We start from the raw sequence: 25,530 nt of genomic DNA, 5'->3' as shown, positions 1-25,530 counted from the left end.
TTATATGACAAAGGGACAATTCTAGTAGTTAAAATATTTTTGGTTTGCAAACACCTTATAAGGAAATGTAAGGTTATAAGCTGTTCTCTTACTTGTTCTGTTGTAATGAACCTTCTTCACTTTACATTTCTGAAATGTTAAATGATTCTATGTGGAGTTTCTTATTGAAAGGGAAGTTGAAATTCTTGCTGTGATGCTTTTGCTTAGTATGGCAATAGTATCAAAAATCATGGTTCAGTAGCTTAATTAGTTGTGAACATTTAGGTGTGGCAGTTAAATGCTCAGTGTGGAAATGACAAAAATTTTCATTTCTAAAACAGTATTAAGATTCATAAAAACTATGTCAGAAAGATTAAATTATTTTATCACTTTGTGACCGACAGAAATAATGTTATGAAAGGAATATTAAAAGGAGCATTCATATTGTGTAATCAACTAGGTTAATAATAGGAACAGAAGTCTTGTTGTGAGGAAGGGGAGAGACTGTTTCAAATATTAACCCTAAAATTTACATATGCAGGTAAAGACATTATAAAAATCTTATATTCTGATTGGCTGACAAAATCAGAGGTGAGAAATTTCTTAAGAGGCAATTCAGTGAGAAGGTTTTTTTTTTTTATACATTTGAAGTACACTTTTATGGGAGGGATTGTAGTTCTAATTCCTACTGTTAACTACTAATAATTTCAACTCGAAGAATTTTTATTCCTTTGAAAATAATTGTGATATGATTAGTATAATATTTTTACCAACTGTTAAATTTTTAGAGGATTCAGCCTGATTCAGTATTTGGTAAATATCAGTACCCACCTAACTTGTCATGGAAGCAAAAACAAAGGAGAGTGAAACATATGCCACAAGTGATTGATTTTTTTCCTCCCCTAAAGAACAAATGGGACAGAAACATAACCATTGGTTCCAGTTACAGATGAATGTTTAGCAAGTGTAATATTCACTGGCAGTAGTAGACATTTGTTGGACTTATTGTTAACAATATGTTCCCTTGACTTTTCAGTGAGTTTTTTTTTAATTATGGCCCTGCAATGATTGTTTTAAAAGTACCTTTTTTTTGAAGAAAGCACAGCTTTTAATTAAAAAATAAACTTGTATGTAGTTTGTTTTGACTCATAAATGTTTTCCAACACATACACACAAATATATTCTATCACAAAATTACCTCCCCCCAAACCAAACAAAACAAAACAGAAAAAGTATTAGTTTATTGTGTCTTAGAATTTTGACAGTATTATTCTTATACAGTGCAGTGTTTCTGGCATAGCAAATTTTATGGATCTTGCCCTGAGGGTACCTATCCCAAGCAGTAACATAGCAAATTTCTTAAATATTATTTCATGCAATATAGTGGTGGAGGAGGGAAAGGAAAGGTGGTCATTTTTGTCTTTTAGAAAGAAGTATTTTTGCCTTTTATCCCTCAGTTGGTAACTTCTCAGTTAATTAGAGCCTACTACCTCTAAAATCTTTTGTGGGAATTTTTTTGGCTCTTAGAGGATGCAAACTTGAGAATGCAATGTTCTATTGAAAGAAACTTTCCGCTAAGGATCAAGCTGTAACCCTGAACAGTACTTTGCATTTAAAGAGCATTCTTTTAATGAGAAGGTCAAAGCAGATCAGAGATGTCCGTTCATATAACATCCTAACCAAGACAGAAGCACTGGGAACCTAATTCTGGGTACATACTAGAAAAAATAATGATTGAGTTAGTCCTCCAACAATATTAAAGCTTTCTCAGCAGTTCACATTGGTTTAACCCTTTAGGGTAATTTCTAGGAACATTTGATTCTTTTGTCTTTGTACTGTTATTGTACGGGATCTAGGCATTGTTGAAGTGACTAACAAATATATTCCCTTAGTTTACAGACCACAGAGATGAGCAAAAGATTCAAGTCATCTAGAAATAAGTTATGGTTTAGTAAGTACTTGGCCCTTTTAATATTGATAGGTGCAAAGTTAAACAGTGTTTAACTTATTTAAGTAGAAAGCATTCAAGCTTGACATTGCTCAAATTCTTAAGTATAATTCACTACCCTTCCCTCTTATTATTGTAGCAGAATCAAGAAGGTAGCCTGGTTTCTTAACCACCAATCCTTTTCTCTGTCTTTTTAAAAAATATTTCTCCCTTACTTCTGAGCCTGTTGGTTTCATTGTTAGCACATTTAATATGATGTTTGCAGCCAGCCTAATCATAGACTCTATGGGACTATAATTGCCCTCTGGATCACCCCCATGTTATAGTAGAAGAGCTACTGGTTTCCAAGAAAAATATCCTGTCTTCTGTATAAGTTTTCAATCCGCCTTGGTTTTCAGCTACTGAATGAAGCTTATAACCCAAGTCTTACAAATGTTTGGGGAAGTAGGAGCCCAATCTATAAACTATTCTGAAAGCTGGATTTTTTTTTTTTTAAGCTTTGGCATCCAGAAACAAATGCAGTTTACATCCATTCAAACTAAATGAAATATCCTGCTAGGTAGAACAAATGCCTGAGGGAAGAGCAAAAGACAAGTATGTTGTTGCTTACAAGAAATAAAAGGAGGGAAGGTCTTAGAGGTTCCAAACTTGCTTTTCTTTCAAGTTGAAAAATTAACTATTGTACTAAAAATTTTTACTAAGCTTTCTCAGACTGGAAAAATCATGAACTTTGCATGTCCATGGCAGAAGCAATGCACTTTGACGAAGAGGGTTCCAAGACTAGTAAGGAGGGAGGACAACAATGCCGATTCTCTGTCCTAATTCATGTTTCTTGTTGAGAATGGAAAGCAGCTGATGAGTAACTTTGTGGATGACAATATAATCGATTCCGTCATTGATTCTGAAAGGTTCTTCTGAAATGACTTTTACCCAATCTTATGTTTATCTTCAGTACTGCTTCTCTGACTGACCCCTAAATATTTCAAAGAAAGTTAATCCCCTGGGAGAAAGCTCTAAAAAGGTACCAGAAAGGAATGTCCAAATCAAAGGAAAGTATGTCAGTGTTTGTCTTGTCAACAAGCAAGGATGCTCCACTTATATCTAAGCTCCACCAAATGCAAGGTTTAGTTCATATTTGTTTCTTTAGAGCCCTAAATGCTTTATTTCTTTCTTAGTTTGGTTGTAATATAGTTCTGGATTCGTCTGCTGTGAGCAGTTCCCCTTCAAATAGCATAATCTACTTCCTCTGAGGAAATACTTCTCTCCTTTTCACCCTCCTCACCCAATGAATTGTATGGCAGGGAGATTGTGGATAAGATCACTTGGAAGAAAACTCCAATTTACCTTACTTTAGCAGAAATAAGTCAACATTATTCATATTCTCTATATGAACACACAAACACACCCATAGGTATCCTTTCATTGGAGATTTTTAGTATTGGTGAGTATCTCTTTGGAGGATAGAACTGTGGTACTCAATTCTTTATACACACTTCTCCCTGAAGGATGGGAAGGAGCTGAATCTTTCCCAGGCCTTTTTTTGTGTCCTCCCCGCAGAGTGGTTTAGGGTGTGATCTTTTCACCCTGGCCTCTCCTCTTTAACCCCTTTATCTATGGAGATTTAATCATCAATACCCTTTTACAACAATTAGCTTCCTTTTTTAGTCTTGGGGCAATGTATAATGGCCCATGGGACCTTTTTTTGGGGGGGGGGAGTTTATGGAGATGAAAAGTTTTTTAATGTAATCATATTAGTTTGGAGCACTCTGGAGAACTCTTAACAATTAGATTTTTAGCCTTCCCCCTAAATGAGATTTTTGTGTATCTTTAAATATTTCTATTTCTATTTGAGGGAAAACTTAGACTTTAGGAAATATTGAGGTAAAAAGCAGGAAAAGTATAATATTGATGTCTAAGACAGGAATGAGGAGAGAGGTGAATTGCCACATGCTAACCACGGACTATGCTTTCCTTATAGTCTCTTTAGGTATCTCCTTTAAGTTGTTTTTTTCTCCAATTATACCTGAATGACCTATTATTTCTGACTCAGTTTGTGAATTTGCAGGTGGCCTAGGGATGCTGTCTCCCCTCTATCCACTTCTGCTCAGCTCTTGTAGGTTCCCACTCTTTTTAGTTTGTCTCTCCCAGGCTGGATGTGACCCCTTTAAGAACTCCTTTGTGACTCAAATTTATCTTCTGGCTCAAAGATTGTGATAGTCCCAATTTACTCTCAGGGCAGAGAGGGAATGCTTGTCCCTTTGAACTACAAACTACAAATCATGGAATGTCAGAAACCTCAAACTTATTACATTCCTCCCCAGGTTTTGGAACTTTGGAGACCCTTGCAAAATCAACTTCATTATAAATGAAATCTGGCTATGCAGTGTAGCATCAAATTACATCAGCTCTTAAACAAAACAAGGATGATTGTTTAATGGGGAACTCTTGGTAAATCACTGTGCCATTCAGAGCAAATGTACATGAACATATGCAGTATTCTTAGCTTGATGCAGAGCATCACTTGACACACTACTTTGACGATTTATGGGTCTAAATTTCATGGAAGGTATATTCAATCAGGGATCAGCTTTAAGAGGGCTAATATGAAACAGTGAGAAAAAGAAAAATGCTCTTAAGACTTTGCCATCACATTTCACTTAATGTGTCAGGTTAAACTTATCTAATGATCTTGGGCATACTTTCAAATAAATAGAATTAAAATATACTGGGACTTGAAGATTAGCATGAAGTATATCTCTGTAAAATGATATTTTCCATTTGTTTCCTAAGTGAAGCTGTCTTTTCAATGAGTAACACCGAGAGGAATTATCCTACTAGATTACAAGACTGGATCAACATGTTCTTATGAAAAGAACCTCCTTGTGTAAGGAAAAAAAAAGTTTATTATTCTAGAGCTTTTTTGCATTTGAGACCCCCTCACAATAGTGGTAATGCCTGCTTGTCACTCTCTAGAAGGTTTTTAACCTTCATTTTAATTTTGAAAGATTTCCTGCAAATTCTGGGTAGGCTTTTCTTTAGCAAGCATTACTTCCATTTAGAGATTTAAGCACTTGCTTTGAGAAAACTTCCATTACCTAAGAAAATAAATATGGGTGTGCTTATCTGTAATGTAGGTGGTTGTACTCTTAGAAGGAGGAAAAAAAAGTCTTAAGTATTTACTAATACTATGTCTTCTTATTTATAATTTGCCTGAAAGGATAGTCCTGCAAGCAAGTTACTTAGGCAAACATTTCATTTACACCCATCTCTAGTATGTTTTGCTTTTCTAGCAATGTTCAAAATTAAGTTTTTTAAAAAAACTACATTATGTCCTATAAAATTACTTAATGATCTTCAAGTATACTGAGCAGTTTAACTTTACAGTTGAATAGATGATAGACTTACATGTTTTCCCAACTTTTTGGTGGTTTACAGTTTTGTACAATAATAGAGCCTATGACAGAAAAATTCAGAGTACTCTCAAATGTGAAGAAGAGAATATTTACTTTTGCATACTCATTAGAGGACAAATGTGGGAAGGTAGGGAGGAGGCAGAAAGGTTGCTGAAACAGTGGAACATCAGGCTATTGATGTGAGCATGTTTTGTGATCGGCTTTGAGTATTGCCTTTTGAATAGAGAAACCAACAGTATTTGTGTATTTAAGAGCAGAATCAGAAAACACCCCATGATGAATCAGTCATGCAATAATCCATGCTTATTTGTTGTATAACAGGTTTAAGGATTTAATGGTGTAGATCAAACCCAGCTCCTTAATTCTGAGCAGAACAGTTAGAGTGGGGGTCTTCAATGGGAAATATGCTGATCAAGCATTGCTAGCCCGAGAAACGTGGAACTATTTATACTAACCTAAAATTATCATCCATACTGTGTTGTTGTTTGGGCAGCTTTAGTTTGGATAGGTTTTAAGTGGAAGCTACAGTTGCTAGGAAGATTTGATGGTGGGTTAATCCCTGTAAAAAAGAATACATTTGTTATGTGAGATTTAGTAACAGAAATCTTATACTTTCATTCTGAAGTTGTGCATGACCACTGGTTCTTCATCAGGTTTTTTTTTTAAGTATTAAAAAGAGGGGGGGGACAAATTCTGACATGTAGTTGTGCTAGATTCCAGACATGCTTCATTCTTCTTGTCTAGTATTCTTAATCAGAATTCCAGATTCTGCTGTCTAACAAGGTCAATGAATAGGTAAGACTGCCTGCAACCTCAGAGTTCAGAAAGGCAGGGAAAGGTTTTGCTTGAGCAGCTTAAGCTGCCAAGGAAATCTGGTTGGTAGTGGGGCCTAAAGTGAGTGTCTATTGTTTCACTTTAGCAAGGTTCCTTAGATGAATAAGAGGGCAGCAATGCTGTCTTTATCTGAAGTGACAAAGCTTACTTTTCAAGGAAATAGGGAGTTTAATGACATTTGATCATTGCTGCCTAGCTAGCATCATGGTACCTGTCTGCCTTTTTTGTTGCTGTTGTTGAATAACAGAGTACTGGCAATAAATGAAGTGTGTTCTGTTTTATTTCATTTTTGCAGGGGGCTTGGAGAACAGAGATTTCTTGTTCAATGACCTCTATTTCCATGAATTTAAAGAACTGATTCATTGGCAATTTTGATTAAAAACACAGTTACACGAGTCCTCCTCTCCTTAATATTTGTCTATTAATTCACTCAATAGAACAAGTTTTCATTAATTTGGTCTAGTTGGCATGGAAACTTTTTCATTACATGTGTGTAGTTATGCACATTTGATTATCTATGACATGTTCTTGCATATTTATCTCTTTATGTAAATTTTACATTGGAGTAGGCCTAGATAATCTGACCTTTTGACCTTCCATCAACTATGAATTTATATTGTTTGTTTTGATAAATGATATCATTTAGATAATTTTTCTTAATTAAGGTGGTATTGAAGTTTGGAACTTAATAGAACTTAATGCTCAAAATCCAAATAATCCCAGTTTCCTTTTTCTTTTCTTGCTGTGTAGCAGGGATGGCATGGAATTATCAGAAGTGTTCAAAGTAGACATTTAATTCCATGGTCTTTTATTGTAAACAGTCTTTTGCTACACCACCTGTGCTGGATACAGTCTTTCAGGATCTTTATCTGTCTCCTAGCAATGCATTGCACATCTGGTCACAACATTTGCACTGAACAAATCAAAGAGGAAAAAAATCAAGGGTAAAATAGAATTTAAAGAGGGAGGGAGTATAATGTTTACACTTTAAATTACATATATAAATATCTATCTATATAGATAGATAGATATAAACATCTCATTCTCTAGATAAATTGTCAATATAGATACACACATATTCAAATTGTTACATGCTTAATTCCAAATATGTGCTAACTTTAGCCAAAGAAGAGTCACTAAATATGGCTGCCAAATAAGTGTCATAGTGACAGGGTTCTTGTAAACAACTGGTTTGACTCCTGTTTGTCTCTCTGTTTGACATAGTACAGTGATGTTCTGCATTAATAGTGCAACACTTTATTCCCAAATAAGCCAAACTGGACTGACAGCTGAAAGGTTCGATTTCAAGTTCGATATCACCTCCTTAGGGATTTCTAAGTCTAAGAGCTTTGAAATTCAAAATTTGCCTGTTTAAATTTCATTTGCTTTGTAGGAAATGTTTTTTTCTTCCAGAAAATTTTTCCTTATGAAGGATCATTCGATAATCTCATGTTTATGCTTCTCTTAAATGAATGGTAGGTGACATATTTACTGATTGGTTTAATAATTGAATAATTTTGTTAGAGCAAATTGGAATTTATGATATCTGTGTGTTGGATGGGGTGTGTGTGTGTGGGGGGGTTCAGTTTAGGAAAAGAGAAGATGATCTGATCTTTGGAAAGCCTAGAACTTTCAGTGATGTATCAAATCACAATCATTAGGCTTTTTTCTCTGCCCACACCCTCCCCCCCCCAGCCAAACACCATGCTGGATAAAGCCCAGGGAGATATTACATAATGTACTTGTCAAGAATTGTTCTTTGTAAACATTCATTGATACATCGCTCTCCCTTAACTGAGCATCTAGCATCTTTCAGAGGTATTGTATATATAACATATATGTTCATACACATACATATGATAGTGATAAGCTAGTGTGTGTGTATATATATATATATATATATATATATATATATATATACAGAAATAAACTTGTACAAGCTCACATTGCACACATTATATATTGTGCAACGATTTTTGGAGAACGCATTCATTTAGAATTTTGGTCTTCATTAAATATTGATTAAAATTTTAGATATGGCAAGCAAAAAATATTAAATGACAGCTCACATGATATGCCTTAGAGCAACCCTACTAAAATACACTAAACCCCAGGATATTTTTACAGATGCATTGTATGTATGTATGTATGTGTGTGTGTGTGTGTGTGTGTGTGTGTGTGCTTAAATAATATTCAAGAAAACTGATTATTGATTTGCTTACTTATATACTTTTTCCAATGTGCTCATCCTTAAATAAGGGTTTTTTGGTTGAGTTTCTATGCTAAGAAGCATTACCTACGAAGGTAATGTTTAACAGAATGCTTTCTGGCTTGCTGCACATAATTGTCTCTCTCTTTGTATTCTAGAGCACAGTTCTTTTATTTGATGGTGGGAATTTTTAGGCTCTTTCATAAAATGGAACTTGGAAAGGAGATAATAATGTTAGAATGGGAATTAACTGTAATCCATTTTTTATAGTGATAGGAGAAATGTTGATTTGGGGTAAAGGAATGGAGAAGGGATGTGGCCCAATGTTTGTCCTTTATTATTTTGTGCATATAGGAAAAATATATATACTGTTATGAACAGGTTTAAAATGATAGGAACATAGATTTAGAGCTGTAATAGTCAGTCTTGCCTGCCAATCACAATGAAATTTTTAAAAATGGTGTGTTCAGGCAAAAGGAATTACATAATAGGGGCATCTCATAAATTTTTACCTTTCATCATTTCAGATATACTAACTTTTTCTGCTAAGAAATCTCTAAAATTATAAGAATACATTTTAGGGTTGTTTTATTTTTGTGAATGATTTCTTGACTTTGTCAATATTATAATTTCATAAGGCTTTATACAAAGAATCAGATTAGAGTTTTATTAGTTTCATGATAACATTTCTAAATTTTCCCTTAAAATGGACATTTGAGTTGATTTTATTCTCCCCTCATTTATTTTGAAGGTTATTTCAGTGATTTTCCAGTTTGATTGACTAATTACTTCTGAAAGAGTTGTATGACTCTGTCACAGTGTTTTCATACATGATGTGAAAATTACTGAGGTATATCTTAGCAATTTTTTGATCGTCAATATGCATATTAAGAGATGTGTAAACTCTCTTTGTAAAAAGTAAATCACCCCCTTGACGCCTGTATGACTTTATCTAAGCTGCCAAGTTTGGACCAGATGCAATTTAAAATGGCTAAGTTCTAAGCCTCTGGAAATAGGGTTCTTAATGGAAATAGTGACAAGATCATTAACTATAGTAGCCCTGCTGGGTGCTTGCTGCAGGAATACTAGACATGTACATCCAAATGTGTTATGTGAACTGGTCATAGTAGTGAAGTTGATTTGAATAAGTTAGCTGGTGTAAAGTGCAAGAAGAACAAGAGATTCTGTTAATCTAGCTTCTCTTAGCTTCCTGAAGGTTAATTATTTGGAGAAGAATGGTTTGGAAAGTATAATAAATTGATGTGCATGGATTTGTTTACCCTTTGATTTTGAAAGGATTTTTCCTAATTCTCAAATGGGAACGTCTTATTATATGTTAATCATATTAGTATACACACACACACATACACACATACACACACACACAAAACCTTTGTGCTAGGATAATGGTTTTTGACTTCTTAACGCATTATTAAAGACCATGGAAATAAAAAAAGATTAAAAAAACAAAAAACAAAACAAAACATCACATATTTAATTTGTACCACTTGATTTCATGGCCTCTCTATGTCTAATCACATTATGTATTAATCTGAGTTTTTTTTTTCTTTTCCATTCTCCTTTGAGGCCAGATTTTACTGTTGGTCATTAGATATCAGGAAAATAGGGAATAGACAGTATTATGCACCAAAAATTTTGGCTATCACTATCACCTTTGCTTAGCATCCATACTAGTAACTTTTAATGGTTCTATTTTACTTGTACATTTTATCACCTCTGATGATACACATTTTATCCTTACTCCTCATCTTCACCATTCATATAACAGCTCTTTGGACAGTACTTAATAATTAAACTTGATTAAAATATGAATAATTTGTTTTTGGTTAAATAACAGCAAAGAATGATTAGATATGTGACAGTTGAAGGATGCTTAACAGTTTCTGATGCTTTTTGCCTAGGTGACTATCACACATTTGCAGTCCTCTAAAGTTCTATGATCAACCAGTTAGACATTTGGGCATCTAACTTAATAAAAGCCTTTATTTCGTATTGTCAAATAATTGAAAGAGCATTTTATAAAGAGGATGTGATAATTGTGTCATGTTTTGTTCTGATTCATTATTACATTTTATTTTCTGAATGAGTTTAGGCTCACTTTTAAAATAAAAATTTCAGTTTAGTAATTGAATCTATTCATTTTTGGAAACTGCTTTGACATTGAGGTTAGTGGTAATTCTGAAAGCTTAAATCTTGGGATTGGCAATATTTGATAACTTTTTTGATGATAGCGGTATGCAGTGAAGCTTTTTGTGAGTGCTGCTGACTAGTTCTCTTTTTTTTTCATTTCTTCATATTAGAGTGGAAATTTAGTTTGTTCATAATGTATTATTGATTGGTCTGAGACAGCAGCAGCCCCAAGGCCTTGTCATCAATGGTACTTACTCTCCCAATAGTGAATGCATCACTTCTTGTAGCTCTTTGGTATCCAAGTCTGTGGGATATAAGCCTGCAATTGTTAATCTTATACAGAATGGTTTTTAGGGAGAGGAACTCTTCATTGTTGTTATGGAATTTTTTTCATTTGTTAAAGAATAGTCCCTTTGTCATAGTAGTAAGATAAGCTTGTTCAGGATGTTAATGATGTATTTTCATTCATTGCTCATAATACTACAGTGTAACAACTAAAGTACATTTCATTGTCTCCAAGAGGACAAACATGGCCAGTAGACTGAAACACAGAATCAGGCTCTCACCCGCTCAGTACATGTGTTTCTCAACATACCCTATAGCAGCAGGGCACAAGAATAACCTTTTCATAGAACTATCTCTTTAGAAAATCCCTAAGAACCAGTGGGAGGGACATGGGCATTGTTGACTGCTTTTGAAACATGTTACGTCTTTGCAATATGTCCCTATCAAAAAAAAAGTATTTTGTTTTTATTTTTAAGGCTGATTTTTGTTTAAATGAAGTGCATTTTCCTTCCCTCTCTGTATTCCTAAAAATTCCTCTGTGTCTGGCCATATAGACAAGCAATCAATCAGTCAACCAATCATTACAGAATTTGAGGCTTGTGTACAGTTTATCTTTGCTTTCTGAACTCTTGTGAATTTAATATCTGAGTGCTGAACTGAAAGGAGGACTGATATGCTAGTTATCTAGAGATCCCAAGTAAATTTTTAGCAGAATGATATTTATATCTTTAATGAAAACAAGAGTTGAAAGACAACAGTTATTGTAATAGAAATGAAAACACAAATTGAAAACTTTCATGGAAAAAGATTGTTATTGCTATCTCTAGACTTTAAAAGAATAATACTGAAATAAGTTTAGTTCTAGAAATGATGTTTATTTTTCTAGCAGCCCCTTTGGTTCCTTGGTGCAGCCCACTATGCCAATTTGGGCAGGTGTAAACAAAACTCAAGAGTTGTTTAGTGATGTATATGTGATGATGACTCTAAATAATTGAGCCTTCCATGAAAACTGGTTCAGTGTCTGAATGGGGTTTTGATTGCATTAATAACTTAGCTGGTTCTGTGAATGTAAATAAAATCATTAGCTTTCATATAATCCTAATTTACTCTGCAGTGTTGGAATTTGCTACAAATTTAGGAATATTCTATTAAAAGATCTTCTCTCACTTTCTCCTTATAAAAGTACATGATAGTTTGCTGATTAGCAAGCTGTTATCTACTGCAAACAAAAAATAAAAAATAAAAGTTTTTAAGCATGCAATGAGACTTTAAAAAAGTATGAAAAAGAATGTTGTCAGAGACAAAATAAATTCAACTGCAATGGTGCTTGGGATTTCTTTGGAAAAGGAAAATCTAGGATAAGAAAACAAGGTGCTTTGTTCAGCTCCACCTTTTCATTTCTCTCATACATCCCCTTCCCTCTACTCACTTAAGGAACATCCTAGTTTAGACCCTGATTGATTCTCCCCTGGTATATTGCAGTAACTTCATAATTGGTCACCCCTGTCTTCAATGGTTTCCCTTTTCAAATCCACATTTACAAAGGTGCCAAATGAATAATCAATTCTAATGCATAATTCTGACCATGTCATTCCCTTGCCCTAGAAGCTTCAGTTGCTCCCTTTTGTCTCTGGAATAAAATGCAAATTCCTCTGTTTGGTATTTGAACACCTTAACAATCTGACTCCTACCTATTATTTTAGACTCATTTCATTTAATACATGGGGACATACATGCTAAATTCCAGACAGATTGTCCCCAGACTCAGTATTTTGCCATGTGTTATAAAACCAGGCTATCACCAGTTACCCAGAATTCTTGACTGAAAACTCAGTTCTTCTAAGGATCTATATGTCCCTTCAAGATTCATCTTAAGTGCAGCTTCTTATATCAATTCTTTCCTTATTCCTCCTGCAATTAGTGTTCTATTCTCCCCTCCCCCATTGGAATTTCTTTCTAGTTTTTGTATTTATGTAACTGTGTCCTTGTCTCTGGCTTCCTCAGTTATCCTCTTGGGAATGTAAACTCTCTGAAGGCAGGGACAGGCTTGATTTTTGTCTTTGTATCCTTAGTGCCAAACACAATACTAATTCTATAATTAATGCTTATTAAAATGAACTGACTTGAATCTTTCATTAGGAAATGCTTTGTGGGTGGCCCAGCTTTTGAGTCTCTCTAGGTCTCTTCTAGTGTGATTCTCATTCAAGTTTTCCCTCTAATGTACCCATAGATTACCTCCCTTATATGTTAAAGACTTTCTTCAGGTTCTTATTTAATATCATAAGGGTATTTACCAATGTGCTGCAACTGTGGCTGTGTGTGTGTGTGTGTGTGTGTGTGTGTGTGTGTGTGTGTGTGTCTGGGTGTGTGTGTATATATATGTATTTTTTCTGTTATTTTTATTATAAGACTGGGCTACCTCATTTCTTGTTATAAATGATTTTGTTAATATTATTTATGTCACTTCTTGTTAGCCACTAAACATTTATTAAACTATTGTTTTTAAAGCCAGTGCAATATTAGAAGGAAATAGGAAAAAAACATACTAGGCTATACATTAATGTCCTGTAACTTGCATCTCATGGTAACCTGAAATGTGCCAAAGTTGCTACATATTCCACATCTCTTGCAGCTAAGTTCACATTCCTGTTTTGAATAGTAAACACTCCTTTGGCTACATTTTCCTTCTTGTACTGAAATGTTTTGAGTCTGACATATTTTATGTTTTTTCCCTTTTAGCATGATGAGGCACTTTGTTGTTTAGTTGCCTCTGTTGTGTCCGACTTTTTCTGACCCCATTTGGGTTGTTTCCTTGGCACACAAACTCTATTGTTTGCCATTTTCATCTCTAGTTCATTTACAGAAGAGGAAACAGGGGCAAACTAGATCAAGTAACTTGTCCAGGGTCCCACAGCTAATACATGTGTGAAGCCACATTTGAACTCAGGTCATCCTGACCCTTGGGTCCTGTGCTCTATCCTCTGCTGCTCTGGGTACTTTAAGAAACTGCATTAATTCTCTTAGAGTACCCTATAGTATGTATCTTAGGGATTGTACTAGCTTCTGAAGTTAATGTTTATCCCAAGGTTCTTACTTAAATTCAGGTAGTTATTTATTAGCTAAGTGGCTCTAACTATGAATTATAACTATCTCAAAGTAAATGTAAGTACATATCTTTTAAAATTCACTCAATTCCTCTGAGAGGGGTGTATATTGGCTAATAAAGAAAAACAATCCCCAAATCTGCTAAAACTTTACATACTCATATAACTCTGAATCTTAGAATTTATTGGACTTCATTTTTCATTTTAATTCATTTTTTATTTTCAGTTTACTGAATGTGGCCTTTCTTTTACTTTTCCCACAATTAGAAAAAATGTGTTTTCCAAAAATAACTCTGAATTGTTCATTAGATCTCAAGGGAAATTCAAAAAATAAAAAAAGGATTTGAAATCTATTTTCATACAGTAATCAGCAAGCCATTTTCATGTCTAAACAATTAAACAGTTTAGTCTGGCAAGTTCTCAATTTCAGCTTTGGAAAAAGTTATAATAATAACAAAACTGTGATTTATTATGACAGAATATGTTCTAATTGGTTTATGCGTTGTTTTGTGTGTATAGGTTGACATAATGTCATTGTGTATTCTAAAACATATAAATTCTACCTTTTTACCTTCTATTCTCCTTGAGTTGCTCTATTTTCTTTAACTCTAGTTTGTATAGAAAACTTATGTTTATGAGTTTTATAAGATTAGTGAACCTGTAAGGTCACTACCTTCCAGGAAAGTTATAACTACATGTGTTCCTTGTACTTCTTTAATGTTTGATAAAGTGAAGTGGGAATTTTTCTAAAATCCTGGAATTCATTTAAATAGAATTGAGTTTTGTGGTATATTTATTGTTTTTGAGATGTAAACCATTTCCCCCTAGAGATAAAGCAAAAATTTGCCCATTTGCCTCCATGTAGAGGTAGGATAAGGTGGATCACTAAGGCTTATTTATTACCTTTCAGATAAAGACTTTCAATTGGGCTCAGGAAAGGAGAGTTTTCTCAAATTTGAGGTTTTGATAACAATGAACTTCTTTTTACCTTTACAAAGAAAAAAACATCAGACTCTTCATAAACTCTTAACTGCTTCCCATTAAACAAGAATTATTGCAAAGATATGATAATAATTCATTTAGATCAGTTAGAAGAGATTAATTTTTGAATGCATTTTTGAAAGGCCTATAAGAAACTTTTGGCTATTTTAATGGTGGCCATGGGGGAAAGCCACTTTATTTCTTCAATAGGAAGTTTCTTTTATGTTTAGACTGGTTTCTCCAGATCATGCCCATTCTCTACGTCTATCACTGTAATCACTCCCATTTCTACATTTACATGTATTTCTACATTAAATATTAATTTTCAAGAAACAGTTTTCCTAAATGGGATGATTTTATAGTGATGATGAGGGATCAGGGGCAGCTAGGGAGCTCTGTCAGAGAGGTGAGAGTGAACTGTAATCTAAGAGAAAAAATATTAAAAAGTAGAATAAATGAGTATATTTAAGCTTCCCCACAAGTACTTGTAGTCAAGCTAGTTTTGGAATATCACTTTTAAACTGGCAGAATATAAAATAAAATGAAAATTGTATTTCCTAATTTGGGGGCTTTTAAAAGGAAAAATGCCTAGTTACTTTTTTGGGGGTTCTTGGAGATTCTGGAACTCATACCACACAGAGGGAATAGAGGTCCCTTCAGAGCAGTGTCTTGGAGCAAAAAGTTGATTTTTAAAAATTTGGTGAAGAATCTAAATGACTTGGTGAGTCCTAAGAGCAAATAGAACATTTTCATAATGTTATTGGCAAAGAAAGGAACTACTCCATAGTTATTATGTCTTAGTTAAATTTTGAACTGAGATCAATCCAAATTAATTTTTGTGGGCCTTAGTTTCCTCATATGGAAGAAATTGAACTAGATAACTAAGGTTATTTTCCAGCACCCAGATTGATGATTCTCTAAAACCTATGTAATAACAGATTGTGTTTTAATTTGATTTTATTTATTATAATTAATAATGGCCATAACTTGTGTTTTAAAGGTTACACACCAAGCCTAGCTCTTTCCATTATTTATCTGACCTTTATTTAAGCTTCATAACATTGCTCTGAGACAGGTAAAATTTTAGCCCCAATCTGATAAGTGAGGAAAATGAGTTTATATGAAACAGCTAGAATACAAGTGAAAAATGCCTTTTATTTAATTATTAATTAAATTATTTAATTTTCAGTGCTTCTCATATGATATCATGGTAGGTGGCATGGTGGATAGAGTGTTGGATTTGGAATCAGTAAATACTAAGTTAAAATCTGACTTCAGATACTAGTAGTGTGACCCTGCATAAGAATCTTAACTTTTCTATATGCCTGTTTTTTTATCTATTAAATGGGGATAATAATGGCACTTATCTCCCAGGATTGTTATGAGAATCAGATGATATAAAATGCTTTACAAACTTTAAAGCTCTATATAAGTGCTAACTATTACTGGCTATTATCATGATATTCCAGAGAAAAAGTGAGGAAACTCTGGTTGTAATGAATAGGGAGAGATAAGTAAGGAGATTTTAAAAAAATAGTTTTGATGCAGATCATCACAATGTGGTATCAGATTGAATAAAACAAGACATTTTTAAATGAATCACTTTATTCTTGAACGGTCTTAATTTATGTGATTTTTTTTTAAGCATTGGTGTTAAGAAAAGAAAAAAGAGAACTCTTATTTCAGAAAATTTATTTTCAACCTTTTTACCTGAAAAAGCCATTTTGAGTGTAAGGTGAAGATTTGTATTCATTCTTATTTATTACCAACTGGTTCTCCTTGGCCTTGCCTTTTTGTCTTATTAATAGGTTACTTTATTGTCTTGGTTACATAGACTAAAACTACATGCTGAATGAAACAAAGCCATGTGTCCAGTAGTTCTGTCCTTTCAAATTACTTCTGAGACACTAATTTTGGGGATCAGGGAGCTATTTGCTTGTTCCCTTTGTATAATTATTACACATGTGGTCCTAGACTACTTGAAATTATGTTTTTCTCTTTTAACAATATGAGATTATCTGATTAGGTTTCTAATTTTATTTAAAAAATGCTTCATTTAAAAAGTTGAAGACATTTAGTTCAAGATGTGTCTTAAGGATAAAAAAAATTTTGATAGCTCATTTAATCCTATAGACAAGAGTTTTAACTAAAATGAAACTTATTGGCAAAATGATTATAAAATGATAGTTGAAATTAAAACTCATAAGAAAAATTACTTTAAAATAATTTAAAATGCTATCTTAGAAAATGTTCAGCTTTATTTTTATGCTGATACTAGTATTTGCATGTCACATTTAACAAACATTAGATAATGAAATACATAATTATCTAGATCTTTCTCTCAGAAACTTCTCCCCTTGTGTCTTGTAATGTATTTTTTGTCATGTTTCTAGTAATGAGTTGATTTAATTTTATGTCTTATATCGAAGTAAACAATATCCTGAATGAAACAATTTTGTCTTTACTTATGCTGATTGATATTTCTGTGGCAGAAATCTAAGGAATATTTGCTTGGGACTTGAAAAGATTGAAAAATGAAATTCTAAACAAAAGTATTTCCCCTTTATGTTGAGGGCATATAGCACGTGTGTGGGAAGATATTTTACACTTGCATTGTTTTCTCATTATGTTGAGGCTATATAGAATGTGTAGTGGCAAAGTTTTAGAAATGCATTTTTTGTTGTAGGTGATAGCTCACTTTTAAGGTAGAAGTGATGACTATCCTCTTGTCATCCAGGACATTGACTAAAAAACATTGACTAAATAAACAAAAGTAGCAGGAAATAAGGGAATCCACTACTACAAAAATTCTCAGTTCTGAGTGGATATTTCTGGGGAATTTTCTGCTCACCCTCCCAAAGATTATGGATTACAAGTTTCTTCCATTACTATCAACCAATATTCTTTCTCTTATCTCATTTGTTACAGGGCTGACATATGGTTTCCCCTCCTACTTTTGGTGGCTAAAAAGTGGTGGTAGTGGGGGAAGGGAAGGCAGATGGTAAAAGCTAGTGAATGTCACATATAGTGACAAATCTTGTCACTGTATATATTGAGTACACATGTGTATATATGTATGTTATACATAATTTGTCAAATTTTTTTAAAAAGTTACTCAATGTAATAATGTTAGTGTTTTTAATAGTTGAATTTATTACAATATTTTAAAACTCAAGTTTGCATCTGGATTTCAGTATTGCTTAATATTTGACCATTAGACATCTTGTTAAGACATGTATATTTTCTCAGACTCTGTTTTAGTCGGAATAGTAAACTTAGTACAGGTTGTTCTCATGCTCTGAATAGGAAGAGCTAAATCAAGTAAAGTAGGAATGCTGAAGACTCAAAATGAGTTTTAGACCATCTATTCTATAGAAAACTTCCACTCTTAAATAAAATTAACACTCTACCTAATAATAATAATGACCTTTATATTTATATGGCAATTTAAGGTTTGCAAAGCATAGTACATATGTTATTTGATTTACTTAAGGGTATACATGGATACAGACATTTCCGTTAATTGTTTTCTTGATTCAATTAAATAAACATTTAGTAAATGAACTGTTTATTTTACATTTGTTAATAGAATATGTATTTTAATAATATGTTAATAAAGATGTAGGCTTTATATTTATATCTTTAGGAGTTTTGTACAAATCTAGAAAAGCATTAGGGCTCTTTACAGGATTCAGAATATTAGCTCTGACTTGAGAAATGTAGAATAAATACTCTGCCCAAGAGTTTTCTTAGGTTTCTAAATGTAAATAAGGTTATTGAAATATAATTTTTTTTTTTTTGCTTTTTGTAAGGCAGTGGGTTAAGTGACTTGCCCAAGTCACACAGCTAGGTAATTTTTCAGAGTCTGAGACTGGATTTGAACTCAGGTCCTCCTGACTCCAGGGCTGGTGCTCTATTCACGGTACCACCTAGCTGCCCTTAGTCCAGTGATTCTTAACTGGTGCTCTGTTATTCACTGTACCACTAGCTGCCTTAAAATTTGAATGTTTTACAACTACTTTATTTAAGCACTTTTTTGTTTATTCTGCTTATCACCTATTTAATTGTAAATTAATAGTCTCCTTTATACAACTCTTTCAAATGTTTCAGTTATGCTTTTTGAATGAATCACATTTTTTTCTGAATACTTGCATAGAGATGATCTGATACCTATTTTCAATGGCCATTTTGTGATTAGTATCTACACTTAAGGTTGGAAGAGACTTTAGATAGCATCTAGTCTAGCAAATTGTTTACAGGTAAGAGTTGTGAAGGCCAGAAAGATGAAATGAATTAGTAAGCAATAGCAGACCCAGGGGCTTGACCTAGAGCTTCTTTCTTCTAAACAAATTTTCTTTATATTAAACTTTTTTGCTCTCAGCATTGTACTTTGAATTAGTCACAGAAGCAGGATCAGAGTATGAATTTTGTCCCATTCACTTTTACTGGAAGCTTCCCCAACCTGGCTTAATTTCAGTGCTTTCCTTCTGTTATTTTCCTAAATATTTATGCGACATATAGCTTGGTTCATATATATTGGTTTGCATGTTTGTTCCTTTATTAGATTATAAGCTACTTGAGAACATGAATTTTTTGCTTCTTTTTGTATCTTAATAGTTTGTCTGGTACAGAGTAAGTGCTTAATTAAGTTTTTATTGATGGATTAATAATATGATGACTCTTAGTTAAATCGTTTCCTTATTTAAATAATAACTGGACATATACATCACAAAGGTTTGCAAAATGCCTTTTATATACAATATCTCTTTTGATTTTCATAACAACCTTATGAAGTCAGTATTATAGGTATTATTATTATTTCTGTTTCAGCAAGCAGAAATCAGAGGCTTAACTTGGTTCAATGATTTGCTAATGTTCACACTTCCAGTAAGAGTCAGAAATCTGGATTTGAACTCAGGTCTCTCTTGATTTGTTCTGTTTGTTTAATCTATAGAATAATATACCTTATATTTGTAATATACTCACAAATTTATCATGCAGTTTTTATCACAGATCATTCCTCTTCTCTGTCTCTTCTCTCAATAATAGTAATTATAGCTGACACAATGGTTTGGTTTACATGCATTATCTCATTTAAGTTGCACATCTCTTTGAGGCAGGCAATGCAAGTATTATCCATTTTATAGATGAAAATTTTGAGGCACATAAAGAGGTTACAGAACTATTAAATGCTAATTGTTGTTGTTGTTGTTCAGTTGTTCAGTTCTTGGCAAAGATACTGGAATGGTTTGCCATTTCCTTTTCCAACTTATTTAACAGATAAGGAAACTGCATCAAACTGGGTTAGGTGACTTGCCCAGTCGCATAGCTTAGTAATGTCCGAGATAGGATTTGAACTCAGGTCTTCCTAATTCCAAGCCCAGTACTCTATCCACTGTGTCACCTAGCTTTCCCTAATAAATGGGATAGCTGTATTTCAAATAAAGTCCTCTGGCTCTATCTTTCTTTTCCCTTCTTTCTTTCCTTCTTCCAAGGTTTTTTTGTTCCTCTTTAAAAAAATTTTCATCATTATCATATACATAGTCTGATTGTTAGTCTAGATTTTTCTCACATAGAAATTTTCCTTATTGTTCTTACATTCATTTAGATTGTGATATATATTATATATATATATATATATATACATATATATGTATGTATTTTGCAAGGCAATGGAGTTAAGTAACTTGCTCAAAGTCACACAGCTAGGAAATGATTAAATGTCTGAGGTTGGATTTGAACTCAGGTCCTTCTGACTGTAGGGCCAGTGCTCTATCTAGCTGCCCCTGTGATATATTTTTAAATGATTATTCTATGTAATCTCTGTGAATAACACATTTTTTTAAAAGGGGAATGAATGAATAGGCATTTATTTGATTTTGTTTGCATGAGTGACTTTTTTTAAGAAATGGAATAATCCTTTTGATTTGGGGGGAATTAGAGGGCTGTCTATTGAATATGAAGAATTCTTTTTTTGCATTTGAAAATTAGTTTACATTAGTTTTCATATACTTTTCCTATTTCAGGTGCTTATTGCCATCCTCTATGTGGTTCGTTTAGAACATGCCTGAACATAATCATACTGGGAACATCTTTTACCTTTGGAGAGGGAAAATATCACTTGAAAAAGAAGAGATAGAACAATTGCTCTTCAAGACTGCATGATCCAAAGCACAACTCTACCTGTCACTGTTGGACAAAAGCTTGCCCTTTTACCCCTCACAGCTAATGGTGCAGTAGTACAAATGGATCGCAACAGAGAGGCAGAAATGGAGTTGAGAAGAGCCTCTAGTCCTAGCAAAGCAAATAAGAGCAATGAGGTGGATGGAGATAGGTCCCTGTGCCACAGCTGTTGCATCTGTGGCAAAAGCTTTCCCTTTCAGAGCTCCCTTTCACAGCACATGAGAAAGCACACTGGGGAAAAGCCATACAAATGTCCTTACTGTGACCACAGAGCTTCCCAAAAGGGCAACTTGAAAATTCACATTCGTAGCCATCGTACAGGAACTCTAAGTCAAGGACATGAGTCAGAGATGGGAGAGGCTCAGCTTGGGGAGATGGGAGTTTCTGAGGGTCTTGATGGCTGTACGAGTCCCACCAAGAGCACCTCAGCCTGCAATAAGATCCTGAATGGGGCCACCCAGATGGAAAACAGCAAAATCCTGCTGAGAAGCAGCAAGAAGGATGCGGGGGCTGATGCTTCTGCTGCTGACGAGGACAAGGTCTCCTCCTTCCAGTGCACCTTCTGCAAAACCAAGTTTGAGAGGAAAAAAGAGCTGGAACAACACATCCATCAGATCCACAAGCCATACAAGTGCAGGCTGTGCAACTATATGACCTTGAGAGAGGAGACTCTACTGAACCACATTGAAAAGGACCATATCACAGCTCAGATTCCAAATGGAGAGACCTATGTGGAGAATGGCAAGAGTGAGCTCAGCCCCGGGGAATTTCCTTGTGAGGTCTGTGGCCAGGCGTTTAGTCAAACTTGGTTCCTTAAAGCTCACATGAAGAAGCACCGGGGCTCATTCGACCATGGATGTCACATTTGTGGCAGGAGATTTAAAGAGCCTTGGTTTCTCAAAAATCACATGAAATCTCATGGCCCCAAAACTGGGAACAAAAACAAACCAAAAAGTGATTTGGATCCCATAGCTACTATCAATAATGTGATACAAGAGGAAACCATTGTGACTGGCTTATCCCTCTATGAAGTTTGCATCAAGTGTGGGAACTTGTTTACAAACCTCGAGAGCTTAAAGGTCCATAATGCTGTACACCGCAAGGTGGAAGGGAGCCGGACCCAAGACAAAACCCAAGGGTTAGTGCCTGGAAGCCTCGACCCATCCGAAACGCAGCAGGTTTTCTTACAGTGCCTGAATTTGAGACCATCTGGAGGGGGAGATAAAGTTACAAGTGGGCAGTCTGGAAAAAGAGTCGCAGAACTGGATCCTGTCAACAGTTACCAGGCTTGGCAGTTGGCCACCAAAGGAAAAGTTGCAGAACCCTCAGAATATCTGAAGTATGGAGGGTGGGATGAAGCCTTGGCAGATGCAGATGTCACCTATGACAAGGACAAGAGGGAATACATCCTTGTGAGCCAGGAGAAGCGCAAGCGGGAACAAGATTCCCAGACTTCTAGCAATCCCAAGAGGAAGACTTTTTCAGGAGGGCGATCAGATAAGACTGGAGGCGTACATCTAGGAGACAACTGCTTTGTAGTTCAGGGTGATTCGGATTATAGACCATCTTCCCGCCAGAGCCGTAGGACCACCCAGAATAACAATAAGTCAACTGAATGCTTTGAATGTGGAAAGATTTTCCGCACATACCACCAAATGGTGCTCCATTCCAGGGTACATCGGAAAGATCGTCGGACCTGCAGTGAGAGTGGGGCCACGGTTCAGAGAGAACGCTATGGCTCCACCAGTGAAGGGGACTCAGGTTCTACTAGCCAGCCCAGCAGTCCTGGGTCTGCTTCAGCTCCCGAGGATTCATTGACCTCTGGAATGGGAGAGGAAGGTGCTGATGACAGCTTTGAGGAAGGAGCCCCAGAATCATTACCAGGTAAGGCCCCATTTTTATGTAATCTTCTGTTACTTTTATTCAATATTCACATGTCCTCACAAATGTATTTTGCTTTTGCATATTTCTCTCTTTCCTCTGATTAATTAGCTCCTGTATTTTTGCATAAATTACCCTTAGTGACACTTTTCTGCTAGTGTTCTTTCCTGGGCAACTAGAACTCCTCTAAGTTCAGGAAGCATCTTCTTTCACACTTGAAAGATTCAATTCCATTCTTCTTGCTATTGTACCCTTCTTCACTACTTTTTCTTTCCAACCCCTCAACACAGAATCACTATCTGTCCTTTCAAACTTATACAGATGCATTAAATAAAAACTCTAAACTCATGCAGCTATAATTAATCTCCTTGGATTAAACTAGTCCTCTGGGTCCAATGCTTGTTAACTGGAACAGATTACTTTCCAAATAGTAGCTAAATATTTAAAGAAGCATTGTAAACTTCTTTGGTTTAATTTGTCTATTTTTCTTCTCCATCATTTTTCAGTTTTTCAATTAATTGTTCTTCAAAAGTGGAAAATAAGCATTTTAGTCATTGAATTGGATTTACCTACTTTGTCAGCTGCATAGTGTTCTCAACCAACAAAACAAGTAATGAATCTTGCCATTTTTAAAATCTAAAAATACAATTTTTATAGTCTGAATATAGTTACATGAATGTGAATATTACATATTTGTTATTAATTCCATGTGGATTTGATATTTGTATTGACGATTTGTGTAGAGCATGATCTTTTAAAGAACAACTTCACAATCGATATTCATTTGCCTTGATTCTGAAGGCATATTCTGTAGCTAAGTAGTTACAGAAATTATTTGGGAACAGTAGATCAGTTATGGGTGTCCTTTGTCTTTATTAAAAAAGAATAAGAAGCAGTAGTTTCTCTCAAATTAAAAAAAGGAGTAATGGCATTTAGTATTTGTATAGTACTTTATAGTTTGCAAATTCAGTTCGCATGTATAATCTGATTTGATACTCAAAACTTTTAAGCTAGGCAGAGCAAGATTATGATCACGACCCCCATTTTAAACAGGAAAACTTAGGTAAAACAATACATTATATAGATATCTGTGAGTACATGTGTATGCTCATGTAAAATCAAGTGCTGCATCATGATAATCTTATTGGCTCTACTTGTAGATAATATATGGTAATATATGGCATAGTGGCTATATTTTCTATGTCCATTCTTACTCATGAATTCTGTGGCAAAGCAGCGGAAACATAATGCCTTTTGACATTATAATGTTCATTCAGGGAGGTAAATCATGGCTTCTCACCCAGTTAATTGGCACTTTGAAGCTTGACCTGTTTAATCAAGGAGCTGTCAGCTGCCACTGTGTTCCCCTTCCCATGGTTTTGTTCGGCTTTCACCAGTATCTCATACTTACCAAATCCCTTAAAATTGTTAAAAAGAAATTTTTAATTTTTCTTTATTAATTTTTTATTGACTTTCAGTGGAAAAATACCTTCTCTCCTACTCTCTCTCTCTCTCTTCTCTTCTCACTCCACCAACCAATTTGATTTTAAGACTATCTTAAGCAGATGAGCTATAGTTTGAAAAAGGTTAGGATACCTTTCATACCTTCTAGAATATTGGCCTATCAGAAGATTCTAATTCTTGAGACCATTAAATGACACCTTAGGCCCTTTAAAGAGTTAGCATACCATACCTGAATGAACACTTAATCCCTAGATGTTATTTTGATTCTTCCTTAGAGCTGTATAGAATATAGACTAGCTATACTTTCTTGGTAATAAAAGAACTGGTTTGTCTCTTCTTTGACTCCTCATCAATTACCCCCCCCCCATAAATTGTTTGAAAAAAAGTGAAAAGCCTTAGTACTTTAATTTGAACATCAGTTTTTACTCATCATGATTATAACAGGCATGACCAATATCCTTAAGAAGGAAACCAGGAAACTGGGTTTCTGGAGGTACAGTGTCAGTACCTCATTCATGCTTTGAAACTGGAGAAAGCTGCAGATTAAACCAAGCTGAATACATAGGAGGATCTTGGAAAACAAAAGAAGTTGCATTGATTGGCATGGCTATCTTAAAATTCCACCACTTCCCTATTCAAGGACTGGAATAATTAATGGGAAGAGCATAGCTTGCAAGGAATTCTTGCACAGGGCTTAAGCTGTCAAATTAGAAATTACTTGTCAGCCCTGGGAATCCTAAATCAAGAAAGCTTGAAGAAGAGAGGTCATTGTAGTCATTGTGGGAATGATCCTGGTCATGAGTGATCTTGTCTATCTTTAGGTAGAAATCACAAATTCCTAGTTTAGTGATACAAATTACTTGTTCTCATACTAGTTGAAATGGAAGGAGAAAATGACTAAAGGAGATGAAGCACAAGTTAGTGAGAAAACTAGGGTGATGAAATGAAGCAAATGATTTGGTTCTTGGTAATATATTACAAATACTAGGAACTTTGTTCTGAATTGAGTTCACCTGAAGACAGATTTCCAAGGTATTTCATTGGGAATTTGGTTTGCCTGAGAATATTGAATTAATATTATTAATGTCAATAAAATAA

At 34.5% G+C, this 25,530-nt stretch overlaps 1 protein-coding gene across 9 annotated transcripts in view; it reads left to right on the top strand.

Annotated features, from left to right (window-relative positions):
• Nucleotides 1–25,530, top strand: part of ZNF516 (zinc finger protein 516) — a 158,074-nt gene that overhangs the window by 38,057 nt on the left and 94,487 nt on the right. For all 9 annotated transcript variants that reach the window (XM_074202509.1, XM_074202502.1, XM_074202505.1 and 6 more), the window contains one exon: nucleotides 20,931–22,971. In XM_074202509.1, coding sequence (XP_074058610.1) covers nucleotides 21,066–22,971 — 1,906 coding nt within the window. In that variant the 5' untranslated portion in view covers nucleotides 20,931–21,065. The remainder of the gene's footprint in view (nucleotides 1–20,930; nucleotides 22,972–25,530) is intronic.

The sequence above is a fragment of the Macrotis lagotis genome, chromosome X (assembly GCF_037893015.1).
Source record: "Macrotis lagotis isolate mMagLag1 chromosome X, bilby.v1.9.chrom.fasta, whole genome shotgun sequence".
Classification (NCBI taxonomy): domain Eukaryota; kingdom Metazoa; phylum Chordata; class Mammalia; order Peramelemorphia; family Peramelidae; genus Macrotis; species Macrotis lagotis.
The sequence above is the reverse complement of the archived record's forward strand: the minus strand, read 5'-3'. Positions and strand labels throughout refer to the sequence as shown.